This window comes from Cryptococcus neoformans, chromosome 12, assembly GCF_000149385.1.
Source record: "Cryptococcus neoformans var. neoformans B-3501A chromosome 12, whole genome shotgun sequence".
Lineage (NCBI taxonomy): Eukaryota > Fungi > Basidiomycota > Tremellomycetes > Tremellales > Cryptococcaceae > Cryptococcus > Cryptococcus deneoformans.
In genome coordinates this window covers 476991-501990 of record NC_009188.1, presented here as the reverse complement: position 1 = coordinate 501990, position 25000 = coordinate 476991, and the positions used below count along the sequence as shown (strand labels likewise).

General features: G+C 46.6%; 12 protein-coding genes across 12 annotated transcripts in view; 8 read left to right on the top strand and 4 right to left on the bottom strand.

Moving 5' to 3' along the window:
* CNBL1550 (hypothetical protein) overlaps positions 1–751 on the bottom strand; it is a gene marked incomplete at both ends in the record, with an annotated part of 1372 nt that extends 621 nt beyond the window's left edge. The window contains 3 exons of the mRNA XM_767194.1: positions 1–182; positions 245–516; positions 569–751. The exon at positions 1–182 is cut by the window's left edge and continues 15 nt beyond it. Of these exons, the coding sequence (XP_772287.1) occupies positions 1–182; positions 245–516; positions 569–751 (637 nt within the window). The remainder of the gene's footprint in view (positions 183–244; positions 517–568) is intronic.
* Positions 752–968: 217 nt separating this feature from the next.
* Positions 969–2126, top strand: CNBL1540 (hypothetical protein; the record flags this gene model as incomplete). Its single annotated transcript, XM_767193.1, has 7 exons — positions 969–1007; positions 1065–1164; positions 1216–1231; positions 1291–1382; positions 1436–1811; positions 1874–1990; positions 2048–2126. The coding sequence occupies 7 exons, from the start codon at positions 969–971 to the stop codon at positions 2124–2126; spliced, it is 819 nt and encodes a 272-aa protein (XP_772286.1).
* Positions 2127–2421: 295 nt separating this feature from the next.
* On the top strand, positions 2422–4216 carry CNBL1530 (hypothetical protein; the record flags this gene model as incomplete). The annotated part of the gene is made up of 3 exons (XM_767192.1): positions 2422–3588; positions 3665–4036; positions 4127–4216. 3 exons carry the CDS (start codon positions 2422–2424, stop codon positions 4214–4216), a joined length of 1629 nt encoding a protein of 542 aa, XP_772285.1.
* Positions 4217–4496: 280 nt separating this feature from the next.
* On the bottom strand, positions 4497–6578 carry CNBL1520 (hypothetical protein; the record flags this gene model as incomplete). Its single annotated transcript, XM_767191.1, has 8 exons — positions 4497–4753; positions 4812–4874; positions 4923–4959; positions 5014–5129; positions 5179–5220; positions 5280–5335; positions 5390–5500; positions 5554–6578. The coding sequence occupies 8 exons, from the start codon at positions 6576–6578 to the stop codon at positions 4497–4499; spliced, it is 1707 nt and encodes a 568-aa protein (XP_772284.1).
* Positions 6579–8292: 1714 nt separating this feature from the next.
* On the top strand, positions 8293–9186 carry CNBL1510 (hypothetical protein; the record flags this gene model as incomplete). Its single annotated transcript, XM_767190.1, has 4 exons — positions 8293–8591; positions 8648–8794; positions 8856–9069; positions 9124–9186. The coding sequence occupies 4 exons, from the start codon at positions 8293–8295 to the stop codon at positions 9184–9186; spliced, it is 723 nt and encodes a 240-aa protein (XP_772283.1).
* Positions 9187–9303: 117 nt separating this feature from the next.
* Positions 9304–10765, bottom strand: CNBL1500 (hypothetical protein; the record flags this gene model as incomplete). Its single annotated transcript, XM_767189.1, has 4 exons — positions 9304–10064; positions 10106–10366; positions 10418–10641; positions 10683–10765. 4 exons carry the CDS (start codon positions 10763–10765, stop codon positions 9304–9306), a joined length of 1329 nt encoding a protein of 442 aa, XP_772282.1.
* Positions 10766–11222: 457 nt separating this feature from the next.
* On the top strand, positions 11223–12410 carry CNBL1490 (hypothetical protein; the record flags this gene model as incomplete). The annotated part of the gene is made up of 7 exons (XM_767188.1): positions 11223–11352; positions 11400–11460; positions 11532–11552; positions 11591–11753; positions 11801–12156; positions 12195–12324; positions 12378–12410. 7 exons carry the CDS (start codon positions 11223–11225, stop codon positions 12408–12410), a joined length of 894 nt encoding a protein of 297 aa, XP_772281.1.
* A 375-nt stretch (positions 12411–12785) lies between these two features.
* Positions 12786–14613, bottom strand: CNBL1480 (hypothetical protein; the record flags this gene model as incomplete). The annotated part of the gene is made up of 2 exons (XM_767187.1): positions 12786–14500; positions 14553–14613. The coding sequence occupies 2 exons, from the start codon at positions 14611–14613 to the stop codon at positions 12786–12788; spliced, it is 1776 nt and encodes a 591-aa protein (XP_772280.1).
* A 490-nt stretch (positions 14614–15103) lies between these two features.
* Positions 15104–17281, top strand: CNBL1470 (hypothetical protein; the record flags this gene model as incomplete). Its single annotated transcript, XM_767186.1, has 10 exons — positions 15104–15247; positions 15292–15383; positions 15420–15544; positions 15583–15911; positions 15958–16152; positions 16189–16553; positions 16608–16801; positions 16841–16934; positions 16973–17211; positions 17268–17281. 10 exons carry the CDS (start codon positions 15104–15106, stop codon positions 17279–17281), a joined length of 1791 nt encoding a protein of 596 aa, XP_772279.1.
* Positions 17282–18118: 837 nt separating this feature from the next.
* On the top strand, positions 18119–20406 carry CNBL1460 (hypothetical protein; the record flags this gene model as incomplete). The annotated part of the gene is made up of 8 exons (XM_767185.1): positions 18119–18129; positions 18200–18336; positions 18385–18542; positions 18598–18743; positions 18784–19048; positions 19102–19174; positions 19225–19645; positions 19698–20406. 8 exons carry the CDS (start codon positions 18119–18121, stop codon positions 20404–20406), a joined length of 1920 nt encoding a protein of 639 aa, XP_772278.1.
* Positions 20407–21063: 657 nt separating this feature from the next.
* Positions 21064–22131, top strand: CNBL1450 (hypothetical protein; the record flags this gene model as incomplete). Its single annotated transcript, XM_767184.1, has 2 exons — positions 21064–21715; positions 21803–22131. 2 exons carry the CDS (start codon positions 21064–21066, stop codon positions 22129–22131), a joined length of 981 nt encoding a protein of 326 aa, XP_772277.1.
* A 745-nt stretch (positions 22132–22876) lies between these two features.
* On the top strand, positions 22877–24105 carry CNBL1440 (hypothetical protein; the record flags this gene model as incomplete). Its single annotated transcript, XM_767183.1, has 3 exons — positions 22877–23167; positions 23224–23682; positions 23776–24105. The coding sequence occupies 3 exons, from the start codon at positions 22877–22879 to the stop codon at positions 24103–24105; spliced, it is 1080 nt and encodes a 359-aa protein (XP_772276.1).
* Between the last annotated feature and the right edge of the window lie 895 nt (positions 24106–25000).

Here is a 25000-nt window from a genome sequence, read left to right as displayed (position 1 = left end):
TACCCCACAGGAAAGGGAGAAAGTGGTAGTCATCCAAACCCCATACACCATGCGAACCAGCTGGTTCAAGCCAATATGTAGATTGAAGGTAACGCATAACTTCAATATACCTCCAGAACACACCCAAGACAAGGAAAGGGTAGTCTTCTTTCGTAACTACCCCAAGCTTTGCGAGACATAAACTGTGGTGGAATAAGAACTTTTTTCTTCGGTCAAGTTGCGAAACACGGATTATAGGACTCACAGCCAAGAGAGGAAGTTGAGTTCCATACCGCTTCCATAGTCCACTCGTTGTTTGTTGCCCCACGACTCCTTAAAATAAACTTCTACCTCTTGGATAGCTTCCTCTGGTAAACCTGGTATACGCTTATGCAGCTCCAGGGAGGCATCTCCTACTTTGTCGTAAAAAGTTTTGAATGCAGGGTTGCCGAAGCGGGACAGTTTATTGTCCACTGGAGGTGTTGATTCGGCGATTTCGCGGACGGAATCGAGGATGCTTATGAGAGGTCGTGTTCGCTAGGGTCAATTTTGATTTAGCTTTTAATTATAGTATACGACTTGGGCTAACCTCCGAACCCTGTCCGGCCTCTGTCAGCTTCTTGCCCACAATATCTTCGTTGAGCTCCTCAATGAAATTAAATATGTCGGAATGCGTTTTTGACCGTTGGAAAGCAGCGAGATGGGCTTTTGAGAGGATGTGTTTCGTGGGGACTGTATAAAATGTAGAGGGGGAAGATTCCGGGGCGGACATGGTGTTGCGGACTATATGCGATATAGCGATGTAAGTAATGGATGTATGGGAGAGAAGGACATGCAGATTAGTAAGGGCAATGTCCAAATAATATCATTCATGTCGGTGGTGGCCGGTATAAATGTCGTGACCGGCCGTTCCAGCCAAGTCTAGTTGTGTATCTATGGTTTCTTTCTCCTCGTTACTCGTATTGCTCAAGATCATACCGTTATTCGTCATGTCCGTAGCTGCATACACCGATGCCGTCATGCTCTTCGTATGTCCATTCTTCGCTGGTTAACATTTCAAGTAATCGCTCACGTCGTCTTAAAAGGGGGACTCGCTCACCCAAGCGTGGTCCGCTGGCTCTTTCGCGCAACGTATGTCCGAATTCTACCTCAGGAGGGCAGACGTGATCAATAGGGGCTTCGGAGGTACGTCTGATGTACATTACAATGCTTCAGATCATAGCTAACCTCCTGCAGGCTACAATTCCGAGTGGTAGGTGATAGCGTCCCCGACTACTGATAGTTGACCACTAACCGTGCGCTACCGCGCAGGGCTATTCCTGTCTTTGAACAAGTTTTCGCCACGAAAAAAGACCGAGAACAAGGCGGTATACAACAGGTCAAGCTCATCACAATCTGGCTGGGTACCTCTACTCTTTCGTGGGATGGAAAACATTATTACTGACTCTCGGACTAGGTGCCAACGATGCATGTTTGCCCTCTTCACCGCAGCATGTCCCTCTTGACAAGTACAAGTCAAACGTCAAACACATTGTCAATCTTATTCGCGATCCCTCCTCGCCCTACCATTCTCAGGAAACCAGGATTGTGCTTATCAGTCCTCCGCCAATCATCGAAACCGCGTGGATCGAATCTAGGCTCGAAAAATGGAAGTCTTTCGGCTGTGAGGGACCTGAACCAGAGCAAAACAGGGACGCAGAGGTTACTAAACAGTACGCGGAAGGATGCAAGGAGGTAGGGGCCGAGCTTGGGGTGCCCGTGGTAGATTTTTGGACGGCGGTTGTCGAGGCGGCAGGAGGAGAGAAAGATGAGCAGCTCGCGCCTTATTTCTAGTGCGTCATGAGTGTTCTAGTATTGCGCGACTGCTCGTAGCTGACTGGATTGGCATTGGTAGCGACGGTCTTCACTTGACTTCGGAAGGATATGCTGTTCTTTTCAAGGCCGTCAGCGGCCTGATTCTCGCTACATATCCTGAACTGAACCCCGAGACGATGCCCATGAGGATGCCGCAGTAAGTAGAGGAGGTGGTGTTTCGGAAGGTATACTGATCTTCCAATAACTGCTGCAGCTGGGCGGACGTTGATACAGAAAACCCGCGAGCTGCGTTTGAAAAGGTGAAGAAGGGGCGACTGGCCGGGGAGCTGTAGAAAGTAGAAGTAGACTTAGACGATGCAAGTGTGATTACGTAACTGTGTGTTGGCTTGTAAACAAAATGTTGACATTGTTGTTTTCGAAAGTCAACCGTCACTGTCCGCGATGGAGCGCCCGCCGCCAGCGACTGTCCCGATCCCCCAGCCGGTCCCCAAGGTGGCGTATGAGCCCCCGGTGTTCCAGACGTTCCAGGAGCGGCGGCGGGCGCGCGACGTCGCCCTCCGCGCAAAGGCCAGCCACCCCAGCCTCCGCGACGCCCCCCGCCCTCCCCCGCACCCCGCAGCACTCGCCATGATGGCCAGTCCGAACGCCATACCGGGCCCTCCGCCCGTCCCCCCGCTGCGGTCCAGAAGTCCTCTTCCCCCCTCCCCCTCCCCTTCTCTGGCCCGCTCCTACACCCACGGCGGACAACCCGCTCGCCCTTTACCACCACCAGGAGCCCCTAGTCCCCTCTCGATCAACACAAATCCATTTCCTGCTCCGCCGCCACCAGCGCAGTATTCGCCATTCACGCCCTCACAATCTTCTCAGCCATCAGCACCCGTTTCAGCTGCCGTCGAAAGTGACCTGGACAGGTCGGATACACTCTCGTCCGTCAAGTCACTCGATCGGACAAGCTTCAGCTCGCCATCGTCTAGAAGACCTTTGCCGAAACCCCCGGGGGGTGTAAACCCATCAAGAAGCTTGGACCGAGGTGTAGCTCCCTCCTTAGCTGTAGGGGAAGGCATCGTCCGGCGAGGTGCTGGGAGGAAGCAGCCGTCAATTGTGAATGAAGAGTGTGAAGAGACGCTGATTGGTCTACCCAAAAGTGGCAATTCATCTGCCGGCTCACATTCACCGCAAGCTGTGCCTCACCCCTATTTGCCCCAGCAACCGCCAGCCATTATCATACCCGATGTTACTACGCAAAAAACCATAGACACATATACCCCAGCGAAATGTCCTCAGCTCCCTGTTATAAACATTGGCGATTCCGACAGCTCTTCCGCGGTATCCCCTGACGATGAAGGAAACAATATGGTGTCTGAAGCGACTCCAAAGTCGAAAAAAGTCTCTGCTCTTCCTGTCTCTCCGGGCATACAATTCACTGGTGCGCCCGTAATTGCTGTCTCGTCTTTTGACACTGCCGACGATATGCTGCAGGGTGACGAGATTAGCTTTTCAGTGCCGATGATCAATATCGAAGGCGACTTCTCTGCTTCTACTAAAACTCTTCCGCGTATTGCTTCCGATTCAAGTCGTCCCCCAAATCCACCTCGCCATCAGGCACACATTCATCCGAATAGCGCCATTCTATGTGCTGGTTGCCAAACTCCGATTATTGGACGCATTGTCAATGCAATGAACCAAAGATGGCATCCCCATTGTTTCATGTGTGCAGAGTGTGGGGAACTACTGGAGCATGTGAGCAGTTATGAGTTTGAGGGGAAGGCTTATTGCCACTTGGACTATCACGATGTAAGTCGCCTGCTTGACTTTTTTTTTTTTCTTATCTCCAGTCACAACAGACTGTAGCTTATCTTTGGAGAAATAGAAATTTGCCCATCACTGCCATCATTGCAAGACTCCAATCGTCGAATCTCGCTTCATTACCCTGGACGATGAAATCTTGGGACAGCGGTATTACCACGAGTTGCACTTTTTCTGCTCCGAATGCGGCGATCCTTTCTTGGACCCATCCAAATCGTCGGCTCCGGGAACAGAAAAGGGCAAACAAGGTGGCTCTGATGGCCAGGAAGAAGATGGAGAGACAAACGAATTTGTGATTCATAAAGGTCACCCATACTGCGAACGATGTCATTTGAGGCTGCATAAGCCTAAATGCAAAGCTTGTACTCTACCGATACCAGACATTGCAATAAACGCGATGGGTGCGAAATGGCACAAGGAATGTTTCGTATGCTCGGTGCGTGTCCATTGTGTCTTTTTTCTCTCTTCTTTCCCCAATCTGTGGATTCCTTTTTTTTTCCAACGCTAAATTCAACGCTCTTCACAGCGTTGTCATAATGATTTTGCCAACAATCTCTTTTTCCCTAAAGATGGGACGGCCATCTGTACAATCTGTTACGAGCAAGTTATGAGTTAAGGGGATGTTGTTCCGATGCTGCAATTTCCCACTGTAGCAGAGAGCTATTTTGTGTATAGCTTGTAGCGAAAAAAAAGTTATGATACAGAAGACAACTGTTCGCTGCATTCGGCATGTATGTACTATAGAAACAACAAAAAGGGCGCCGGGCCAAGTGCACTGAAATATATAACTCGTCTAAACTTGTCTAAAAATATAAATCCGAGCAAATTAATTTATAAATCTGGTAAAGTCATTAAATTCCTGAAATTTCTCATTTCACATGAACTCTTATTTTAGATCATGATATATAGGGTTCTTCTCGGTACCAGACCGAAGGAGATACTAGATCCAAGTCTCCTCCATCGATATGTCCAGATGGACACGCGGGTTTGGATATGTTACCGGACCAGAGAGCATTGCAACCTGGTAGGTATTCAAGTAAGGAATGTTCCCCAACTTCCTCGTTCACTATTGGCGTCTGCAGACGACAGCTGTGTGTGATATCCATATTGATAGACTTGTTCAAAGGCGGGCAGTTGGGCGGATCGTCAGAGACTGCGATCGATCAGCGGATGAGCGGGAATCATTTTTCCAGTCAAACGTGCCAACTTACTTGGATCTTCGCTGGTGGCGTTCATATATCGACAGTCGTTCAATACGGCTTCAAGTGTTTCCGCTGCATATGATAAGAATCAAGAAGAATATGCTAGATCAAGACACTCACGCTTCCAGCCATTCATAAAATCGGCATGAATACCGTACTGTGTATGGGATTAGTTCCATAATGCCAGAGGCTACAGGATAACAGGACGTACACCAGAGGTATCACCATTGCTGAGTACCCATGTGATTTGATCATTCCCATTATAAGGGAAGTCATAGACTGCGAATACTGTCTCAAACTGCAAGGTGATGAACTTTTTCGGAAAGTCTAACTACATGTTAGCTCAGTCACGTTTTAAAGTAGCATGACTGCTCACCGTCTGGGCAATAGTAGCCATTGGTGTTGTCAATAGGGTAGGCTAGAGTTGAGTCAATCAATCTGAGTCTACTGAAAATGTCTGTCGTTGACAAGACGCACCGACATGTGTGGAATAATCACCGTCCTCGGCATAAACCCCATCCCAGCAACTGGGACTAAAACAGCACACCATCAGCGGATTTACAGCACTATACAATGAAAATACTTACAATTGAATAGCCTGAACCAAGCCGTCGGAGCACGGGCTTTTAGGGAAACCATAAGTACGGAGATCATTGCCACCTCCACGGTAACACTGAAACCATTTGGAAATATGCGTTCTGGTTATTCATTAGCTGACTATCGCAAGTTTGCCGCAAACAAATTAACTCACGGATCTGAATAATTGATTGCTCGACGGTATGGGTTACCGGCAATAATATTGTAGTTGTCTGGAAATGGATAGATGGGTACACCAGTAGGTGCCTTCTGAAAGTAATACAGTGAAGTTCTATCCAACCGTACAGACGCCAGCGAGCCATTGGGGTAACGGTAATACAGGCCAGCCACCCAATATGCCGACAGATCATCTTGAACGACAGTGGTTGTGCAGTTTGCAAGTCGTTGCATCTCAGTCGCCGAAGTGAGGTTTTGTGTAAAATAGGACGATCCATGGACGCGGTGGACATGAGCACCAATGCTGCCAGGGAAAACAACGGGGTCAAGCCTCGTGACTACAATGGATCGATTGGTAGTCATGACAAAGTGATCGGTAGAGTTTTTCCCGAAAACGGCAATGTCTCCAGGTTGCCCAATGTCAACGCCACCCTCGGCAATTGATAATGGATGTCCACCGTGGTAAGACTTGCCAGGAGATGAATTTGTGTCAGACGATGAGTTTGTGTCAGAAGATGAGTTTGTGTCGGAAGACGAGTTGTTCTTAGGTATAACAGATGCGCAAACAGCAACAACAATGACAATAGCGAGAATGATGAGAGCAATAAGACCCCAGAACCAAATCCGACCTCTTCTTGTTGAGGGATAGCAGCCTCTTCTTTTCCCAGGAGGTGGCTGAGACGAGTTCTTCTCATCGATTAAGCGAGGAGGTGGTGGCTGAGGCGGCAAAGTAGATTGGGCAGCGGTGTTATAGGCCGTCGTGAAGGTTGCGGGAGGGGCAGCAATACCGGCAGCAGGTCGAGATGGTACAGGAGGAGGAGACATAGAATGGCGCTGGAGTGGTTGTCCATGCAGGTCGTCATTGCGCAAAGCAGGAACTGGCTTTCTATGGGCACCTGGAGGCGGGCGAGGGGGAAGAGGTGGAGGGGCGGAAGACCACTGCAAATTATTTGCCGAGTCGACGGGTTGTGACGATGCGCCAAGCGATGTTTCTGGAAAGGGAGAGGGTGACTGTGAAGGCATCCTCGTTGATGGCCCTGGCAGTTGATAGTGATCTCAAAATCGAAGGAATGTCTTTTCGGGTATGTGGTGGTGTATAGAAAGGACAGTATACGAACGTACACGAACCAGAGGGACGGAGCTGTGATTGATGGAAGGGAAGGAGAAAGGAGAGAGGGATAGCTTGGTGGGTAGACAAGGAAAATAAAACCTTTTTGGCTTTGATCCTTATCCCGGCCAAGACATGCACGCTTGATGTGATTTCATTTTTCCCTCTATCGCCTCGGCAGCGAGCGGCGACGCGTTTCGGCCTCCGCTTCTTGTTCCTCAGCCTTCTGGGTGCCTTAAATCGATTAGGATCACTTGATTTTTTCCTTCGTTCAGTCACCTCTTTTATTTATGCTCCTCTTCCAATGAGAAGGTTCTTACTGATCATTCATCGAATGTCATGATTGGCGTGACTATCTATAAACAGTTGCATGCCACTTTCCCGGTTGATCAGCGTCTAAGGGCTTGCCATTTGAAAGGAAATTATAATGTGCCTGCCGATCACTGATACATCGCCACGCACACAGCTAGCCACACATGACACCGCATCAATAGCCTGCTCGCGCTTGATGTACGCCACCTTGTTCCTTCTTGTCCCTTGCCGCCCACCATCACTTGTCCCGCTACCCCCCATCATTCCCATCCTCATTAATCCCATCCCCATCCTTCATTATCCATCATTCGTTGCACATCACACATCGATTCCAAATGTTTTTAGTAGTGTGAACAGTTTGTGCGGCCATGCACGCCCGTGATGGACGAGATCTATGTTTTGGTGTCCTGCGTCCTATGTGCTACGTATTCTGCCTTCTTTTTGCCTTTGGAAGTGATCGAACTGAACATCACATGTATCCACCGGCCAGAGAGGAAGAAGCAACCTCTCAATAAATGTGTAAAGGACCGTGATTTAAACAGGAAAACACTGCAGAAGATAACCGACATAAAATACTACAGGTCGATGGTTGGTTGATTCCGTAAACATGGAGCCAAAGACAGTCAATGTGTTCAGAAAAGGTGGAAAGGCATTACTTCTGCTAATCACTCGTCAATGCTGCTTTGTTGGTACAAATATTTTTGCCTTTCTCGAAGTTATCTGGTCACAGTAAGCCGATTCAGTTCTCTTGTATCTTTAATAATACTCATCCAAAAAGATTGCACTCAAAAGTTGACAAGTAAAAAAGTTGGGCTCTTGCTCGCCTTTTCAACTGCTTCTCAAGGGATTCAAGATAGAAATGCGATCAAACCAACCGGAAGAACCCTAAGGATCCAGAAAACACATGTTGGGAGAAGGAGGTACACAAACAAGTCATTGATCTTTTCTCTTTGATCAAAAGACGTCGATCTCCATCACTTATTACATCGAGGAGCGGAACTGGAGGGCAATTACAATTATTTGAGAAAAAATGAGAGACCACAATAAGTTCTCACATACGTCAGCTTGTAATATTGGGACAAACACACCCTGACAGGAGAAATTGAAGGACGACAAGCAATCAAGATCAAAAAGCCATAGTAATGAGGGATAATGTGGCTAAAGGGCCTCTGGTGGACACGGAGGAGGCTACTCTTATAAAACCGGGAAAACATATTGACTTTCCTATTTTATTCCTTGCAGGTTCCCATTATTTAGGTCGCTTGATCACCACCAGTAGCTCCGCTGTCAACAACTTGTTAAATACAACTTTTCACCATGTCGTTCTCCTATTATCCCATCCTCGGACTCGTTGCTTTGGCGCCAATATTCGTCCTATCGCTTCCTTTCGGTCTCGATTCCTATTTTCATTCACCCAATCTGTTTGCAAGCTCGTTGAACATTGCCCGCACACTCCCTCAAAGCTGCTCTGTAAGCAATATACCTGTGCCTCTGGGTGATCAGACGACCCTCTCCGTCTCGGATGACGAAGTGAGCTCTATGATTGCTGTCGGTCGTGGAATACAGAATTATACTTGTACTTCTGGGGCGTATGTCTCTACCGGTGCACTAGCAAAGTAGGTTGTTTCGGATATAATAGAAATATACGCGGTCCTCATTCATATGTTCTCAGCCTTTTCGACGTGACTTGCCTTTATGCATTAACTGCTGGCAATTTCGACCCTTCCTTTGTCAACTCAATGTTACCCAAGATGACATTTGTTGCTCTCGACTACCCCAACACAGATGATCTCCATGTAGCCATCCACCATCTTTTTGTGTAAGTTCATGGCCGTGCTTCTTCTTGGGAATGTCAAGATGATGAATTTTACTTCTTAAAGTGATACGCCCGGTTCCACTTCTGTAGGAAGCATTTCTCCTGAATTCTTAACCGAAACGGATAGAGTTTTGGCAAGCAAAGCGGCAACTCTTGATGACCCATACAACCCTGCTATCAACGTCCCTTGGCTCAAACTCGCTTCTGTTGAAGGTCAGGGAACGTATGCTAAGAGCATCTTTCGAATCAACACTTTTCAAGGACAACCCCCATCTTCGGCAAGTATTTAATTCAGAGTGCTGTTATATCAAATTAACCCCTGTTTGACTTAGTGCACGACTGAAAATGAGAAAATAAGCGTCCAGTATGCTTCCATGTACTGGTTCACCAAGTGATGAAGGAGCTACGGATTTGATAACGTTGAATCCTCTGAAATGTACTAGACTGTGTACCTTCCCGCGAAATTTGAGACGCATAAGATACACTAAGAGTACCAAGGACACCGTCATATGTTATGGCGCTCCAGAGTCCAATAGGTCCCATCCTTCACTTAGTATATCATCTCCGGCTTCAGTATCCCCTTTCAAGTCCCATTGGAGTTCCTCCGCTCTGAGTATGGTTGACACGAGCTTTGAAACATCCAAGCCGAAACCCATATGCTTCAGGGTACGAGCTCCACCTGGGTCATGGGATCTATGTCCCAACGTGGGCGATTGTGTGATGGCATGGATAAGCCGGAGAATAGATGCTGGTGAAATCAGAGCAGTCTCCGTCACAGAAGATTCAGCAGAAACAGACTGGCCCTGTGTAACTTTGGACTCTTCATCGAACAGGACGCCAGCATTATCATCGCCATCTACCTCACCTCGAATCCCTATACCGGGAACATCCTGAGACCATGCAAGGTAGGCAATAGAGAACGAAAGAAGAGCGAAAGAGACAAGGAATTGCTTGTGCTTGCTTGTCGATTTTGCTATGATTGAGCATATGGAAGGCTGTGCCAATAGATTGCTGATCGGAGGTGTACTTTGAGGCTTAATTTTGCTTGATACCGAGGCTGTGCTCGACATCCAAAGGACGTGTTTCTCTCTCCATTTTGTCGTAGAAACGAAAGGAAGATTGGCTTTCATGAGTGGCCGCCCCACGTGAGGGTGATAGAATGGCGGCGGAGGCATCGGGACAAAAGGTAAAGAAATGGATAAGTAAGTTGTAATGAGAGATACAAGATGTATCACATGAGAAAGAGCAGCGTTGATACTGGAGGATGGGTGTACTGATCTTCATTCAGTGAAGGACTAAAGCATTATTACCCACCTCGAAAAGTTTCCGGGTCTGGAAGTGGGATGCCTGCGATCTCCCAATCTCCCGAAGGTCGTTGTCTAACTCCGAAGACATTCACAGCTTCTCTCACTAAAACGCGTCTAGCGTGGATGATTCGAGAGGTGATGACTTGTTGTTGAGAGTGTACTTGCTTGATCGAGTCCCGTAGGCTCGAGACGGGCGATGGCCTTGACTTCAACATCGATAGTGATTCCCGACGATCCCGAATGTTATTCTCAGCAATCCGCTTTCGGCCTCGAGGAGATCAACGTCAAGATGTTGTTAAAACGCAGATAAGGAGCTCACATGCAGAGATAGCGGCCTGACGTTGGGAAATTGTCATTTTTATCTGGTGACATCTTGCCTCACTGGATGCAACATCAGACCTGAGCTCCCTCCAAGCATTAAGCCCACGGTCAGCTTTGTCCTTCGTCTCATTTTCGGTCCCGGTCAGAAGCTTTTGCGAGTGCTGTCTGATGGTCGATAATCGAGCTTGCAGATTTTGCAACAGCTCTTTATGTAGAGTGATACTAAACATATTAGTGCTGCCCGTTGAAGGATATTCACGCACCCTTCTCGCAGACAGGCTGGGCAATATAAGGCTTTCTGATTGACCTGACAACAATTGCAGTTGATTGGGGAGGTGTCCTGCATTTTGGAGAGCCGGATAAGTAGTTTAGGATAGTTATACCATGATGGAAGTGCGTTTCGATAGTATAAGTGACTATAGCGAAACAAGTCGTATCCCAGATTGTTCGTGGTTCCCGCCTGCCTTATATTATCTTTATACTCACTTGACTAACACTCATTCGTTGTTCAGCTTCCGAAGCTGTGGCGGCCTTGAAGGGGACGTCACTTTACGTAATAATAACGGTTGCATGAGACGAAATCAAAACCCGCACGCATATTTAAATTATTTATACGAATAACAAATTACGTTAGCTACTTTGTTTATCTTACTCTTCTTCTTTGCTTTTGCCAAGTCTGATCATCTCTACGTGCTTCTCGCACCCCCTTTATTCCCCTTTCAGACAGCAGCTTTCACCTTACATCGCCCTCCCTACTTAAACGGAGTTCATCCAAACAGCTTATCATTTGACTTTCAGCAGCAATGCTTGGTGGCGGCAGTTTCGATCCGGGCTATGTCATGCGACACCCCGTCTTTCTTGTTACGTTCATCATCGCTGTTCCCTCATGGATTATCGCTTTTGCTGGTCAATGTGCTGCAGAAGCTAAGTATTGTAAGTCCTTATTTATTCTGCTGTCTGTATCTGACTGTTAGCTCAAGCAACGAGTAATGGTCGTGCTCCTGTCGCTGGCACTCTGTGGTTCAACATTTGGCTTCAGCTGTGAGTGGATACACCCATGTGCCTATAATCCACTGATTACTTACTGATATATGGATTTGATCCCAATTAAGCCTGGTTATTATACAGCTATTGTACGTCAGGATATAGTAAGCAGGATGCTTACTGTCAGTCTGGCCATCTCATCGGATGATCTTGCTTTGCATCGCTTCCAGCTCTCGATTTTCTTGGCGATTGCAACCACATTAGCTGTAGGCGGTGTACAATTCATATTCGAGACACCAGGTGCATACATAGCCACCGGCGTCGGATGGCTGCTTTTGACAATGGTCAATGTGAGTGTCAGACAGTGGGATCACCGACTGCCACTAATTTTTGTAAGCTCGTCTGGATTGTTTATTTGACATCTGAAGAAGATACATTCCTCTACAACATCCTCAATTCTGGAGGTAACGGTGGACTTTCTAATCACAATAGGCGGATTGGCACTACCGTTCAGCGACGAGACTCGACTCCTGGATACGGCGGAGGGGAAATGGGTCTCGGGAATAGCATAGGTGCAATGCCGCGGGGTATATCGTCTAACACAGTCAACAGCGGTGGGTATGGAGGTGGCTATGCTCCTGCTGCCATGGATGGGACTCCTCAGAAAATGACCTCTGTGCGAGAGGAATACAATCATACCGGTGTCCAGAGCCCTGGAATCGATGAATCCGTTCCCCGCCTACAGCGCGCTAAGTGAGTTACTTTATCATCGATGCGGCTAACGAGAAAAGGGCACTGTATGCCTATTCTGCTTCGCCCGATGATCCCAATGAGGTCTCATTCATGAAGGGCGAAATACTTGAAGTAGTGGACGCCACTGGCAAATGGTTCCAAGTTCGAACACCCGCTGGTATTACAGGAGTATGTCTTCAAGCCGAAATTTGAGAACAGTTCAGAGCTGATATTGGCATCAGATTGCCCCCTCCAATTACCTTGTCTTACTTTGAGACTAAAATGATGACTTGAACGAAGATGTATACGGCACCTAACGCATGTTAATATCCAGCTTTCTACTTAATATCAACACAGTGCATAATGATTGGAGTTACATGATGATGCAATGCATTGAATATATGTGCCATGACCTCTGCCCGCCAATCGTGCAGCGCACCTAGTGGCACATAAATTATATGATCTTCCTCTGCTGATTCTGATTCCCTTGTAAATTCCGGCTGGCCGAGAATGATATCATGATGGGCCGCACCGCTTACATGAAACAATGCAGGCCTGATCCGTCACTACTGGTTCTTGACATGTAAACGAAGCATCTGTTGCAAATGGAAAAAGGCTTGCCTCACAAGGAATATCATGACATACATCGTTCACAGCACGAGTCTAGCAGTATGACCGTTTTCCCCGTTTTCTTTAATCCATTTTGAAATGTTTTCGATCTCCCGACTCAGTTCTGGGTGAATAGGGGCATTTTGGTCCCCAAATACTCCCTGGGCTAACCTTTCCACCAAAAACGGTACCACAATATTGCACCACATATCTGCCGCAGCGATACACGTGCGTTTCGCCGTTTTCTTTTTGGTCGCCCTTGCTTCTGGAGTCATTTGAACCTCAGAATTACGGCGCAAAAGATCAACGCGAGGTGCGGACGGGGTTCGCGTATGAGAAGACCGTTCTCTGTTACCTCCTTGCAAGCGATCAACTGACTCTTCTGAGCGTAAGAAGAAATACTGGAGTAATGTCACAGAATCGGACGCTAATGATGTCGAGTGAAAGGTGTATATTTGTGACCGAAGACTCAGCGGCGCAAGGAGCCGAAGGCTGTTTAGAGCATTGAGATGAGCGTTCACGAGAGCGGCGAGTGGAGGAAAACTTCTGACAGCGTCAATGGAGGCGGGAAGGTTGGGGGGAGATGTTTCGGCCGTCAATACACGAGAAAGGTGGTCCGCCGTGATCAGAATTTGGGAAGGCGGTCGAAGAAGCTTGGACGACTCCTCTAGAAGTTCTTGGAGCTCCTTGGAGGCGGTGGAAATCTCGTGGGAGAAGGCGGAGAAAGAGGTGGCGGCAAACGGCTCAGCGATTAAAGGCGCAAAATCCAATCCAACGCGGGTGAACGACATAGCACAGTAACCTAGCTGTATCAGGATCGATGACATAGATGCAGCATCTGTGGATAGCTGAGGGACATAGGTCTGGACCAGGTTAACAAGCTCAGAGACGGCTTGACTGGCAAAGGAAGCAATATGGGTGGCGGTGCTTGGAGAATCGAGGAATATTGTCGTAAACTGAGCTATTAGATCGTACACGTGCTCACGAAATAAGTCGACATATCGTCGTAGATATCGAACAGGATCGGCCTTGTCCCGTTCTATGTATGCCAGCTGGGCCCTGAAGTTGCGGTATCGGCTAGAGATGAAAACCAGGGCAAGCTCATTCTCATCAAGAGCGTGGAGGCGTCGTAGGAAAGTCACAGTTTTTATTAAAGGGGGCAACTTGATAGGTTCTCTCAGGAGCGAAAGCAACTGGGTCAACATGAGCTGTAGAACTCCCTCGACTTCCCTAACAACATCCTGCACTAGAACGACATCCTTATATCTCTGGCTGATAGTTCTTGAATGGTCCAGAAGTTCCATCGCCTCCTGATAATATCCATTTCGCACACAGGTCTCCATAAGCTGGGGAATCTCGAGGAGATCCAATAGCTTGTCTTGGTGTTCTTGAACCAGAGACGCTTTATTGCGAATGCGCTGTATTTTACTCGTGCTCGAAGAGAATGTCTGACACTCATCCTCTAGGGCCGGCACGGAACCTATAAGTTTCTCCAATGAGTCCGAGAAATCATCAAATGCTGACTTTACGGCGGACGAGCATTTGTGGACAGATATGAATGTCGGATACTCTCGAAAGCAAAGGTTGGTGAGATCGGACTCGACTGTAGAAGTTTCGATTGAAATGAGAGAAGGTTGGCGTAACAGTTCGGGCAAGGGTAAAGATTGGAGATGATCGAGATAGGATGAAGCTGAGGATGATGATACGTCGACAGACGTCAACGGCTGAAGAAGAGCGGTAAGGCTTTGGTGGTCACCTATTACATAACCATAAGCTGACAGTGGCTTTATGCAGCATCCCGCACTGACCATCTAAAAGAGGGCCATTCCATGCTTGGGCGCTATCGGTAGAAACAGATGGCTGGGACATGGTTGGTTATGATTGTGGACTGTAACGCTTTGATTTGGCAGTTGAAAAATCTCCCGTTTATGGAGGAAGCTCGTCGATTGGGGGAGGTATATAAAAGCCTTTTGAGTTCTTTTAGGCGCATAAATTGAACTTATTAGTAGTACTGCTACGTAGATCTGATTAGGTGATATCGCCACAAGGTGTTGGTTGGCGGACAACAGCAGTAGTAGGATCTACAGTATATTTATGGATGTATGTACAGGAGTGGAGACCGCCGTCCAGGGCGATGAATTCATCAGCCTGATTTTCAGCAGCTTCTTCCTATGACAGGCGGAGTATTTGATCCTGTCCGCGCTTGATTTAGGTCGGCACATCATCGGCCGGTTTTTTGGGCATACACGTGGATGTCACATGGCGATTTGCGCGAAGACCGAGTCGGACGTCGACTGGTTGACTTTTTTCCTCTGCCAATCAACGCAATCTTATTATCACTCCGCTCTTTACATCCAAAATGCTTTCAAGACGCATCGCTACTGCAAGCCCAGCCGCTCATACTAGAGCATTCCATGCGTCGGCTGCCAAGGCCTCGAAAGAGGTCATAATGAATCGTTACTCTAGGACTATTACTCAACCTAAGGCTCAAGGCGCTTCTCAGGTGCGTTTCTTGTCAGAAGCGCTGTGACTGACTGACACAACTAGGCCATGCTTTACGCCACGGAAGGCATTGTGAATGACGAAGACTTCAATAAGGCCATGGTTGGCGTTGCCAGTGTTTGGTACGAAGGCAACCCGTAAGTTACTTCTATTGGACTAGGTTGACCTTCTAGATGCAATCGACACATTTTGGGCCTTGGCCAGAGGGTGAAGAAGTCTCTTATGAATGCTGGCATCGTTGGCTACCAATTTGGTACTGTCGGTGTCTCTGACGGTATTAGCATGGGTACCTCTGGAAGTGAGTACCATCTTGAAATCTCTGGGGCTGACAACCAGTGTCTTACTCCCTGCAATCTCGTGACCTCATTGCCGACTCTGTTGAGACGGCTGCTGGTGGTCATTGGCTGGATGGGATGGTCGTTTTACCTGGTTGCGATAAAAACATGCCTGGTGCTTTGATTGCTCTCGGTCGACTTAATCGACCCAGTATGATGGTTTATGGCGGTACTATCCGTCCTGGCTCTTGTGGCGGAGAGGTGCTCGACATTGTGTCAGCTTTCCAGAGTTATGGACGATACCTCCAAGAAGGCCAAACACCTGAGGCTGAAAAGACCCGCTACAATACCATTCGAAACGCATGTCCTGGTCCTGGAGCCTGTGGAGGCGTGAGTCTTGCGGGATTTAGACGATTTTGCTGCTGACTATTTCAAGATGTACACTGCTAACACAATTGCGTCCGCCTCCGAAGCCTTGGGTATGACTCTTCCTGGGTCGTCGTCTTTCCCTGCGGAATATCCTGAAAAGCATGCGGAATGTGACGCTGTTGGCGAGACTATGCGCAAGGTTTTGGAAGATAACCTTCTCCCCAGACAAATCATGACCAGGCAGGCTTTCGAAAATGCAATGGTGAGTTATATAAGAAAAATGTTTGCTCATATCTAGGCTCTTACAATGGCGCTCGGTGGATCTACCAACGTTGTTCTCCATTTGATCGCCATCGCTCGGTCGGTTGGTATCAACCTTACCATTGACGATTTCCAAACGGTCTCCGATCGAGTACCTTTGCTGGCCGATCTCAAACCCAGTGGTAAATACGTTATGGAAGACATCAACACCATCGGTGGCACGCCTTCCGTCATTCACTATCTGATCAAAAACGGAATTATGACCGGTGACGAGATGACCATCACCGGTAAGACTCTTGGAGAGAATTGTGATCGCTGGGTGGAGGAGCACGGTAGCAAGTGGGAAGGACAGAAGATTTTGCGACCTATTAACGATCCTCTTAAGTCCACTGGACACATCCGGTGAGTCACACTGATTGCAAAGTACGTCGAAGACGGGTTCTAATGCCGTTGTAGAATTCTGCGCGGTAATCTTGCCCCTGGAGGTGCTGTCTCTAAGATCACAGGCAAAGAAGGCTTGCGCTTTACCGGTAAATGCCGGGCTTTCGATGATGAGGAGGGCTTCGTGAAGGCCGTCGAAAGCGGTTCTATCAAAAAGGGAGAGAAAACTGTTGTTGTCTTGAGGTACCTTGGCCCCAAGGGCGGACCTGGTGAGTCTAGCCTTTGAATAATCTTGCGCTAATTGGTAGGTATGCCTGAAATGCTCAAACCTACCAGTTTGATCATGGGCGCTGGTCTAGGATATGATGTCGCTTGTCTGACAGATGGACGATTTAGCGGAGGGTAAGTCACTGAATTAAGAAAAACGCTGAAGTTCGTAGTTCTCATGGCTTCGTTGTTGGCCATGTCGTTCCGGAGGCCCAGGTTGGAGGACCCATTGCTTTGGTTCAAGACGGCGATGTTATTCATATTGATGCCGTTGCGAACACTTTGTCTGTGGACGTATCCGACGAAGAGATGGCCCGCAGAAAGGAGAACTGGGTTGCCCCTCCTCTCAAGGTCACTCACGGAACATTGCTCAAATACGCCCGAGCTGTTACCGATGCTTCTCATGGATGTGGTGCGCAAATGATAATTTGTGTCAATGTAGAGCGGATGAGCTAACTTCATGTTTAGTCACGGATGCTTAAATGTCATTATATAAATGCCCTTCCCAAGCACTATAGCGCGCTTCTTGGTAAATTATCTGCGTCTGATATGCATTTTGATGATCTTACCAGTCTCTTAATCTAGATGGAGTCGCTCTTGTCTTAATAGAACGGTCCACATAGTGTATCTTTGTCCAGTCTTGGAGAATACAGGTGATTTGAATGAAATAATAGTGGTGTAGCATGTATGGGTGATTTTAACGTAGAATTCGGCGTTTAAATATTCCGTTATAGGGAATAAACGCATTCGTCAATCCTCCTTGATTAGCAATCAGCATAATGCAAGGTAATGGTAAACCGTTGCCCCGACGACGCAAGCCCTGAAGACCGACTTCTGACTTCTTGGTATTGATACCACGGAATACAGAGCCTTCCTAGGTTCTTAGGCTCGTTTGGCTGTTCGTGGTCGATCTAGTTAGAAGTTACACTGACAGTAGGTCGTTAAATTTAAAAGTAGTGTAGTGAGATATCGGCCAATCTCTCGCTGTCGAAAGGCTTGCGACGAGCCTTCAGTACGTAGTACGTAACTCCAGTAAGCGTTCGTTACTCGCTGGAGTCGCTGCTGGCCATGCCAGTGATTGGCATATGCGTCATCATCGTGGACGAAGAGCTCGTCACGTGACTCGTACCTTTATCCATTATTGAATCGACTCCTTGTCGGCATCCGACTCTTCGAGTCTGCGAGAGTATCCGTGACTCCGTTCTGTCATTTTCGTCTTCTTCATCGCATCCCCCAACTCCACTTTCTCGGTCAACAACAACAGAAAAAAATATAACAATCGAGTTTCATCGAAAACAGAGTCAGAAATCTTTGTCACAATGCCTATGCTGTAAGTAACCCACTGTTTTTCCATTTGAGTTACTTGTCATTTTCCTAAGCAAATTAACAATCATTGGCAGCTCCGACCCCTCCAAGCGCTACCTCCCCTTCCAACCTGTCCCATTTCCCAATCGCACTTGGCCTGACAAGACTCATAAGAAAGCCCCTATTTGGCTTAGTACTGATCTCCGAGACGGGAATCAAAGTCTCGCCAATCGTATGTGGTGTTGTTTGCCATTCGGACAAAAGTGCTAAAAGTCAACAGCTATGACCAACCAACAGAAGCTGCGCTTTTTCCGACATCTTGTGCAGCTGGGTTTCAAGGAAATCGAAGTAGCTTATCCCGCGGCATCTGAAACCGACTATAACTTCGTCCGGGAATTGATCGATCGCAAGGAAGTCCCAGATGATGTCTGGATTCAAGTGAGTCAATGTAGTCCGCCGACCGAGATCAATCATTGCTAACAGTCTGTCACAGGTACTCACCCCTGCACGAGCAGATCTTATCAAGCGGACATTCGAAGCCGTCGCGGGTCTTAAACACGTTATCGTCCATATGTACAATGCTACATCTTGTTTGTTCCGAGAAGTGGTCTTCAACAACGATCGAGATGAAACAATCAAGTAGGTACTCTCTGATTTAGTAATCACTAACCTTGTCTAGGCTTGCTATGGATCATACTATTCTCATTCGCCAGCTCGCGGAAAAATACGCGGAGTCGCATGGTACTAGTTTCCGCTATGAATACTCTCCTGAAACTTTCTCTCAAACGGAGACGCCGTACGCTGTCGAGGTATGTGAGGCAGTGAAAAAAGCTTGGCTTGGTGGACATGGAAGTGTTTGGGCGGACGGTCGCAAGGAAGAGCGAATTATCTTCAACCTCCCAGCCACAGTTGAAGTAGCGACTCCCAATTGCTTCGCTGATCAAGTGAGTAGACATCATAGATGAAAACACTAAAAATAGAGTTGACACCATTTTAGGTTGAAATTTTCTGTAATTCCATCTCAGAGAGAGAGAAGTGCATCATCAGTCTGCACACTCACAATGATAGAGGTATGTGGAGCAATACCGGTATTATATGCCTGGCTTACCTGGTCTCTCAGGCTGTGCAGTAGCTGCTGCTGAACTAGGTGTTCTCGCTGGCGCTGATCGTATCGAAGGGACTGTGCTTGGTAATGGTGAACGCACCGGAAATGTGGACCTTGTTACCCTTGCTCTCAATTGCTATTCTCAAGGCATCAGTCCCAATCTTGACTTCTCAGACATGTTTTCTGTCATTGACACTGTGACAGAGTGTACTGGTCTGCCTGTGCACCCTCGCCATCCTTATGCTGGTGAACTTGTGTTCACTGCCTTCTCTGGTAGCCATCAGGATGCCATCAAAAAAGGCTTCGAGGCCCAGGCTAAAAGGGATCATGCTGGTGACCAGGTGTGGAGCATGCCTTATCTTCCTATTGATCCTGCAGATGTTGGTTGTACATATGAGGCTGTGATCCGTGTCAACTCTCAGTCTGGCAAGGGGGGGTGAGTAGTGACCCCCATCAATATATTTTTGCTTACTGATCCCAAAACACAGCATTGCCTACATTGTGAAGTCTGCACTCTCCCTTGACCTTCCTCGAAGGATGCAAATTGCCTTCTACAAGGTTGTTCAAGAGTGTTCTGAGGCAACTGGAAGGGAGATGACCTCCAAAGACATTACCACTGCTTTCCGTCAGACTTATCACCTTGGTGGTTCTATCTATGATGGGCGGCTTGTCCTCAAGTCTTTTGTCACAGTTGATCTTTTCTCTTCACAAACACCATCAGTTGCTGGGACCCCTGACCTCTCCCCAATTCGATCTCGATCCCAAACACGCATGCCTCCCCTCAGTCTTTCAAGTAGTGTGGCAGAACCTAGCCCAGACCGAAGCCTTGATAGGAATTTGCCTTCAATGTCCAAACGTCTTACTGCCAAGGTTTTAGTTGATGGGAAATTGCATGAGATTGTTGGTGAAGGTAATGGGCCACTCTCATCATTCCTTAATGCTCTTGAGAGTGACCTTGGCATTGTGCTGTCTGTCCGAGAATATACTGAGCATGCTGTGGGTGCTGGATCTGATGTGAAGGCTGCAACATATGTTGAGCTTATTCCTGCAAATGTGGATGCAAAGGACAAGACTCAGGGGGGATTCTGGGGTGTTGGTGTTGATGCTGATATCACAGCAAGTGGCCTCAAAGCGGTAGTCAGTGCAGCCAATGGTTTTTTGGGTCAAGGTCCCATCCCATCTCAAAACAGTATCTAGAAATAATTGTAGCAATCAGTTTTAATGCATACATATTGTCATTGAGCCTGCATGAAGTAGAAGAGATCATAGGAAGTCATAATGCGCTTCAGATAAGAAAGTCCAGCTGGACCTCCGAAAATAGAACTGGACCTCCGATAGAAGAACTGGACTCTTAGCTGGACCTCGAGAGATATAAATAGATTTCTGTAGAAGTATATAAAGGGGAGTTCTATCCTTGATCTTGATCTTCTTCCCCTCGAAGATCAATATTTCGTAAGTTACTTTGTGAAAGGTCCTCGAGCTCCCATTGCTCGTCGCTCTCGCCTTACCTGGAACCACCTTCGACTTAAACTTACCTCACTAGTATATAAACTTGCCTGATCTTCCCAAGCACATATACTTTCACCTATACCATATGCCAACAGACAAGTGTCAAGAGGTATATCTTACATATCTCATCGCTTAGTTAAACTACAGCTTTCCATCTTGTCTCCAAGGCCGGACCTTGTTGGGGATGAGTCATAACAGTAAATATTGATCTTCTACACTTGTGGTTGGTTGTTATAGACTTCAAGTACCTTTACCTTCGACACATACGTATAATACCCTTATACAACTTCACCAACAACAACCTCAGCCACCTATAACCTCATATAACTTCATATACCATATCCTATGTCAGGTCCATCCACTCATAGCGGTCAAGCTGTGGAAAAGGTCGAAAAAGGCAAGGAAATAGAACATACTCTCGATGATGACAACAATCCCATGGGTTCATTCAACACCAATCCTCAATCCGATCCATTTACCACCGACAACACATCAAGCGACACCCAAACCCAACTCGAGATGATGCGCAACCATATTGCAAGACTTGAGCAACAGAAGGAAGAGTTGGTGCATAAGTTGGAAGAGAGCAAAATTGAACAACAGATGTTTGATAATAGTGAAGATAATGAGGGTGAAAATGAACAAGAATTGGATGAAGAAGACGAAGAACCTAGATCAAGCCGCAATTTGTCAGCGCAGACACCACACCCAGAAGTTAAAAGGGAATACAGCCGACAATGCACCTCAGTACCCTCCAGTCGACCTCAAAAACCGAAGGTATCCCAACCCAAGTACTACCATGGGCAGTATGCCAAGCTCTCAACCTTTATCACTCAAGTGACAATGGTGATTACCCTCCAACCTTCTCGTTTCCCTACCAAGACCTCCAAAGTCCTATACGCTGGATCTTTCCTCCGAGACACCCCATTCTTATGGTTCCAACCCTTCGTAACCATTGATCCCCAGCCCAAGTTTATGCTGGACTTCAAGAAATTTTGTGCTGAATTAAGGAAGAGCTTCAGGGATCCAGACAAGGAACAGACAGCAGAATGACAACTAAACATGCACACTGTTCATCAGCAAGGTTCTGTATCCTCATACCTCACAACCTTTATGTGTTATGCCACCTTGGTTCAGTGGAATGACGAAGCGAAGAAGGCTTGTTTCGACAAGGGCTTGAAGGATGACATCAAAGATAAACTCATCAGACTACCCAAAGCCAAGTCCTTCAAAAACCTCCAAGACATGGCAATCTGCATTGACAGTCATCGGTATGAATGGGTATTAGCAAAGCGAGACCAGCAACCAAAGGCGCCTTTCAACGCTATCCGAAGTGACTACACCCACACCTCTTACAATAAACCCACCCCAACAACTTCAGGCATTTCTCTGCAGCAAATGGCACACCGATAAGGTCTACCACTACCAACACCATCTTCAATAAAGAGGTGACACCAGTGGTCAACCTAAGGGCTGCATTTGTCCCAAGCTCAGCTAGGATAATAACCAGACATGGACGTCTGACTCCAGAAGAATACCAGAGGCGAAAGGATCATAACCTCTGCCTCTATTGTGCTGACAAAAACCATCAAGTCGCCAAGTGCCCAGTGGTCCCCTCGCAACAATCCAATACTACTCTCCCTTCAAAAAACTAGATATGCTCTTGTCTGCCAATGTCGAAGAAGGTAGCTGGGAAGAAGAGCGAACTGCCAAACCAGCCAACACAGACTCCTGCAAATTTTTTCAAACTCTCAGATATAATAATAGAAACAACAAAAGCCAACTCACAATCGATTTCCTCATTCTTCGCAACAATGTTTATCCAGCTTTAATCGATTCCAGTGCCTCCACCAACTTCATCGACAGAAGATTCATCCAGACCTTTAACTTCAAAATGACAAAATTAGAAGAGGCAACCCATTATACCTGTTCAATGCTGCTGGCCAGTGAACTATGATCGAAGAAGAAGTCAACATCATGATTAATTTCCAGAAACCATTTGGACATACCTGACTTCGACTCCTCATAACTGACATCGGCTCCTACCCTATTCTTTTAGGTATAACCTGGTTACAAGAGCACAATCCATCCATCAGCTGGGAAACACTTTCCATACACCCACCTGTATTACAGTTGATGAGTGCCAACAAACTTAGCCATGGTCATTACCAATGACAAACCTCCAGAAGAAAACACCGATGCCAAAATAGTACCTAAAGAATACCATCAATATCTAGATTTATTCGACAAGAAAAGCGCCGATACACTCCCAGAACATAGGTCCTTTGACCATCATATCCCTCTCAAAGAAGGAAAGAACCCACCTTTTGGTCCCATATACAATCTCTCCAAAAAAGAACTTGAAGCTCTCCATGAATACCTTGATGAGAATCTTAAAAAAGGTTTTATCCAACCGTCCGAATCACCAGCTGGGGTGCCCATACTCTTTGTCAAGAAGAAAGACAGGTCGCTTAGGATGTGTATCGATTACTGGGAATCAACAAGGTCACCATCAAGAATCGCTACCCTCTACCATTGATTGCCGAGCTCCTAGATCGACTCAAATCAGCCAAAGTATTCACTAAAATCGACCTACAGGGAGTCTACAATTTACTTCGCATTAAGGCAGGCAAAGGATGGAAAACAGCTTTCTGTACTTGCTATGGGCATTCCGAATATTTGGTAATGCCGTTTGGCCTCACCAATGCCCCTGCATCTTTCCAACATCTCATGAACCACAACTTCCATGACATGCTAGACATATTTGTCATTATCTACCTCGATGACATCCTCATCTACAGCCCAGACTTGGAGACTCACCAGTCACATGTCATACAAGACCTAGATCACCTCTGCCAAACCCATTTATATGCCAAAGCTTCAAAGTGCGAGTTCCATCAAACCTCAGTCGAGTTCCTAGGTTTCATTGTCAGTGATCAAGGTCTATCAATGGATACCAAGAAAGTGAAGTTTATCATGGAATGGCTGACACCTCGCAACCTCTGTGATACTCAATCCTTCCTTGGGTTCTGTAACTTCTACTGAAAGTTCATCAAGAACTACTCTAGTATTGCCAAACCTCTTATCGACTTGACAAAGAAGGACTTACACTTTGTATGGGAAGAACCTCATGAACATCTTTCGAAGCACTCAAAAGGAGCTTCACCTCTGTTAATCTCCTATGTCATTACGACCCAACCAAGCAACTCATCCTCAAAACCAACGCCTCTGACTATGCCATCACAGGTATCTTATCACATGAAATCGACAAGAAACTCGAACCAGTTGCTTTCTTCTCTTTCTCACAAAATGTTGCCTGCTGAGTTAAACTATCCTATTCATGACAAAGAAATGTTAGCAATTGTTTCAGCATTCAAAGAATGGTGACATTACTTTGAAGGTGTCAAAGAAACCATTCATGTCTACACTGACACTATGAGGCATGGAACAGTTTGATTTAATTCACCACACTGTAATATCCTGTAAGATTAAATCAAATCGATAATACCACCCCAAAGATTAAATCAAATCGATAAATCTGACCCAACAAATAGAAATAATACGGCGAATGTATTGAATCAAATCGAAGGATCCAGAAACAAACTGCTGATACTGAATTAAAACAATACTGTGAATGTATTGTAACAAACCTTTTGGCAACCTGAAAAACAATTTGTTTCAAGCTCTGCACCGATTTATTTCAAGCCTAGTTTCGAGTTGAAATCATCTTGAATATGATTTGTTACAATTGGTCGCCACAGCTAGCTTGATTCAGTTTGTTTTGACTTGATCTGAATGCATCATGCACTACTATATACTACTACTACTGCTTTACATATGGCAACATAACTAATATGACACCAACGGCCAGATGTTATGTTCAGCACATACCACCAGCTGTTGAAGACCTCAGGCACCCTCTCTGTTATGACTTGTCCCCAATAAGGTCTGGCCTTGGAGATGAGATGGAAAACCGTAGTTTAACTAAGCAATGAGATACACTATGGGACCCGGCTTGTTTCAAGCCAAATTCACACCAGCTTGTTTTAAGTGAAAAGTGATCCAATCAACTCGATTTACTGGCTCGATTTGACCCTATATGGTGCTTATAATGAGCCTCAAGGTGGCTTAATTTCCGGCTCATTTCAAGAACAATTACAAGCTCGTTTCGAGCTTCTTGCTGTGGTTATTTTGAGCAGCTAGTACGGCTTATTTTGAGCTCTTATTGGGATTTAAATCCAGTAGCTAATGGGTTTGTTTCGCTTGCCTCTATCTGCACCAA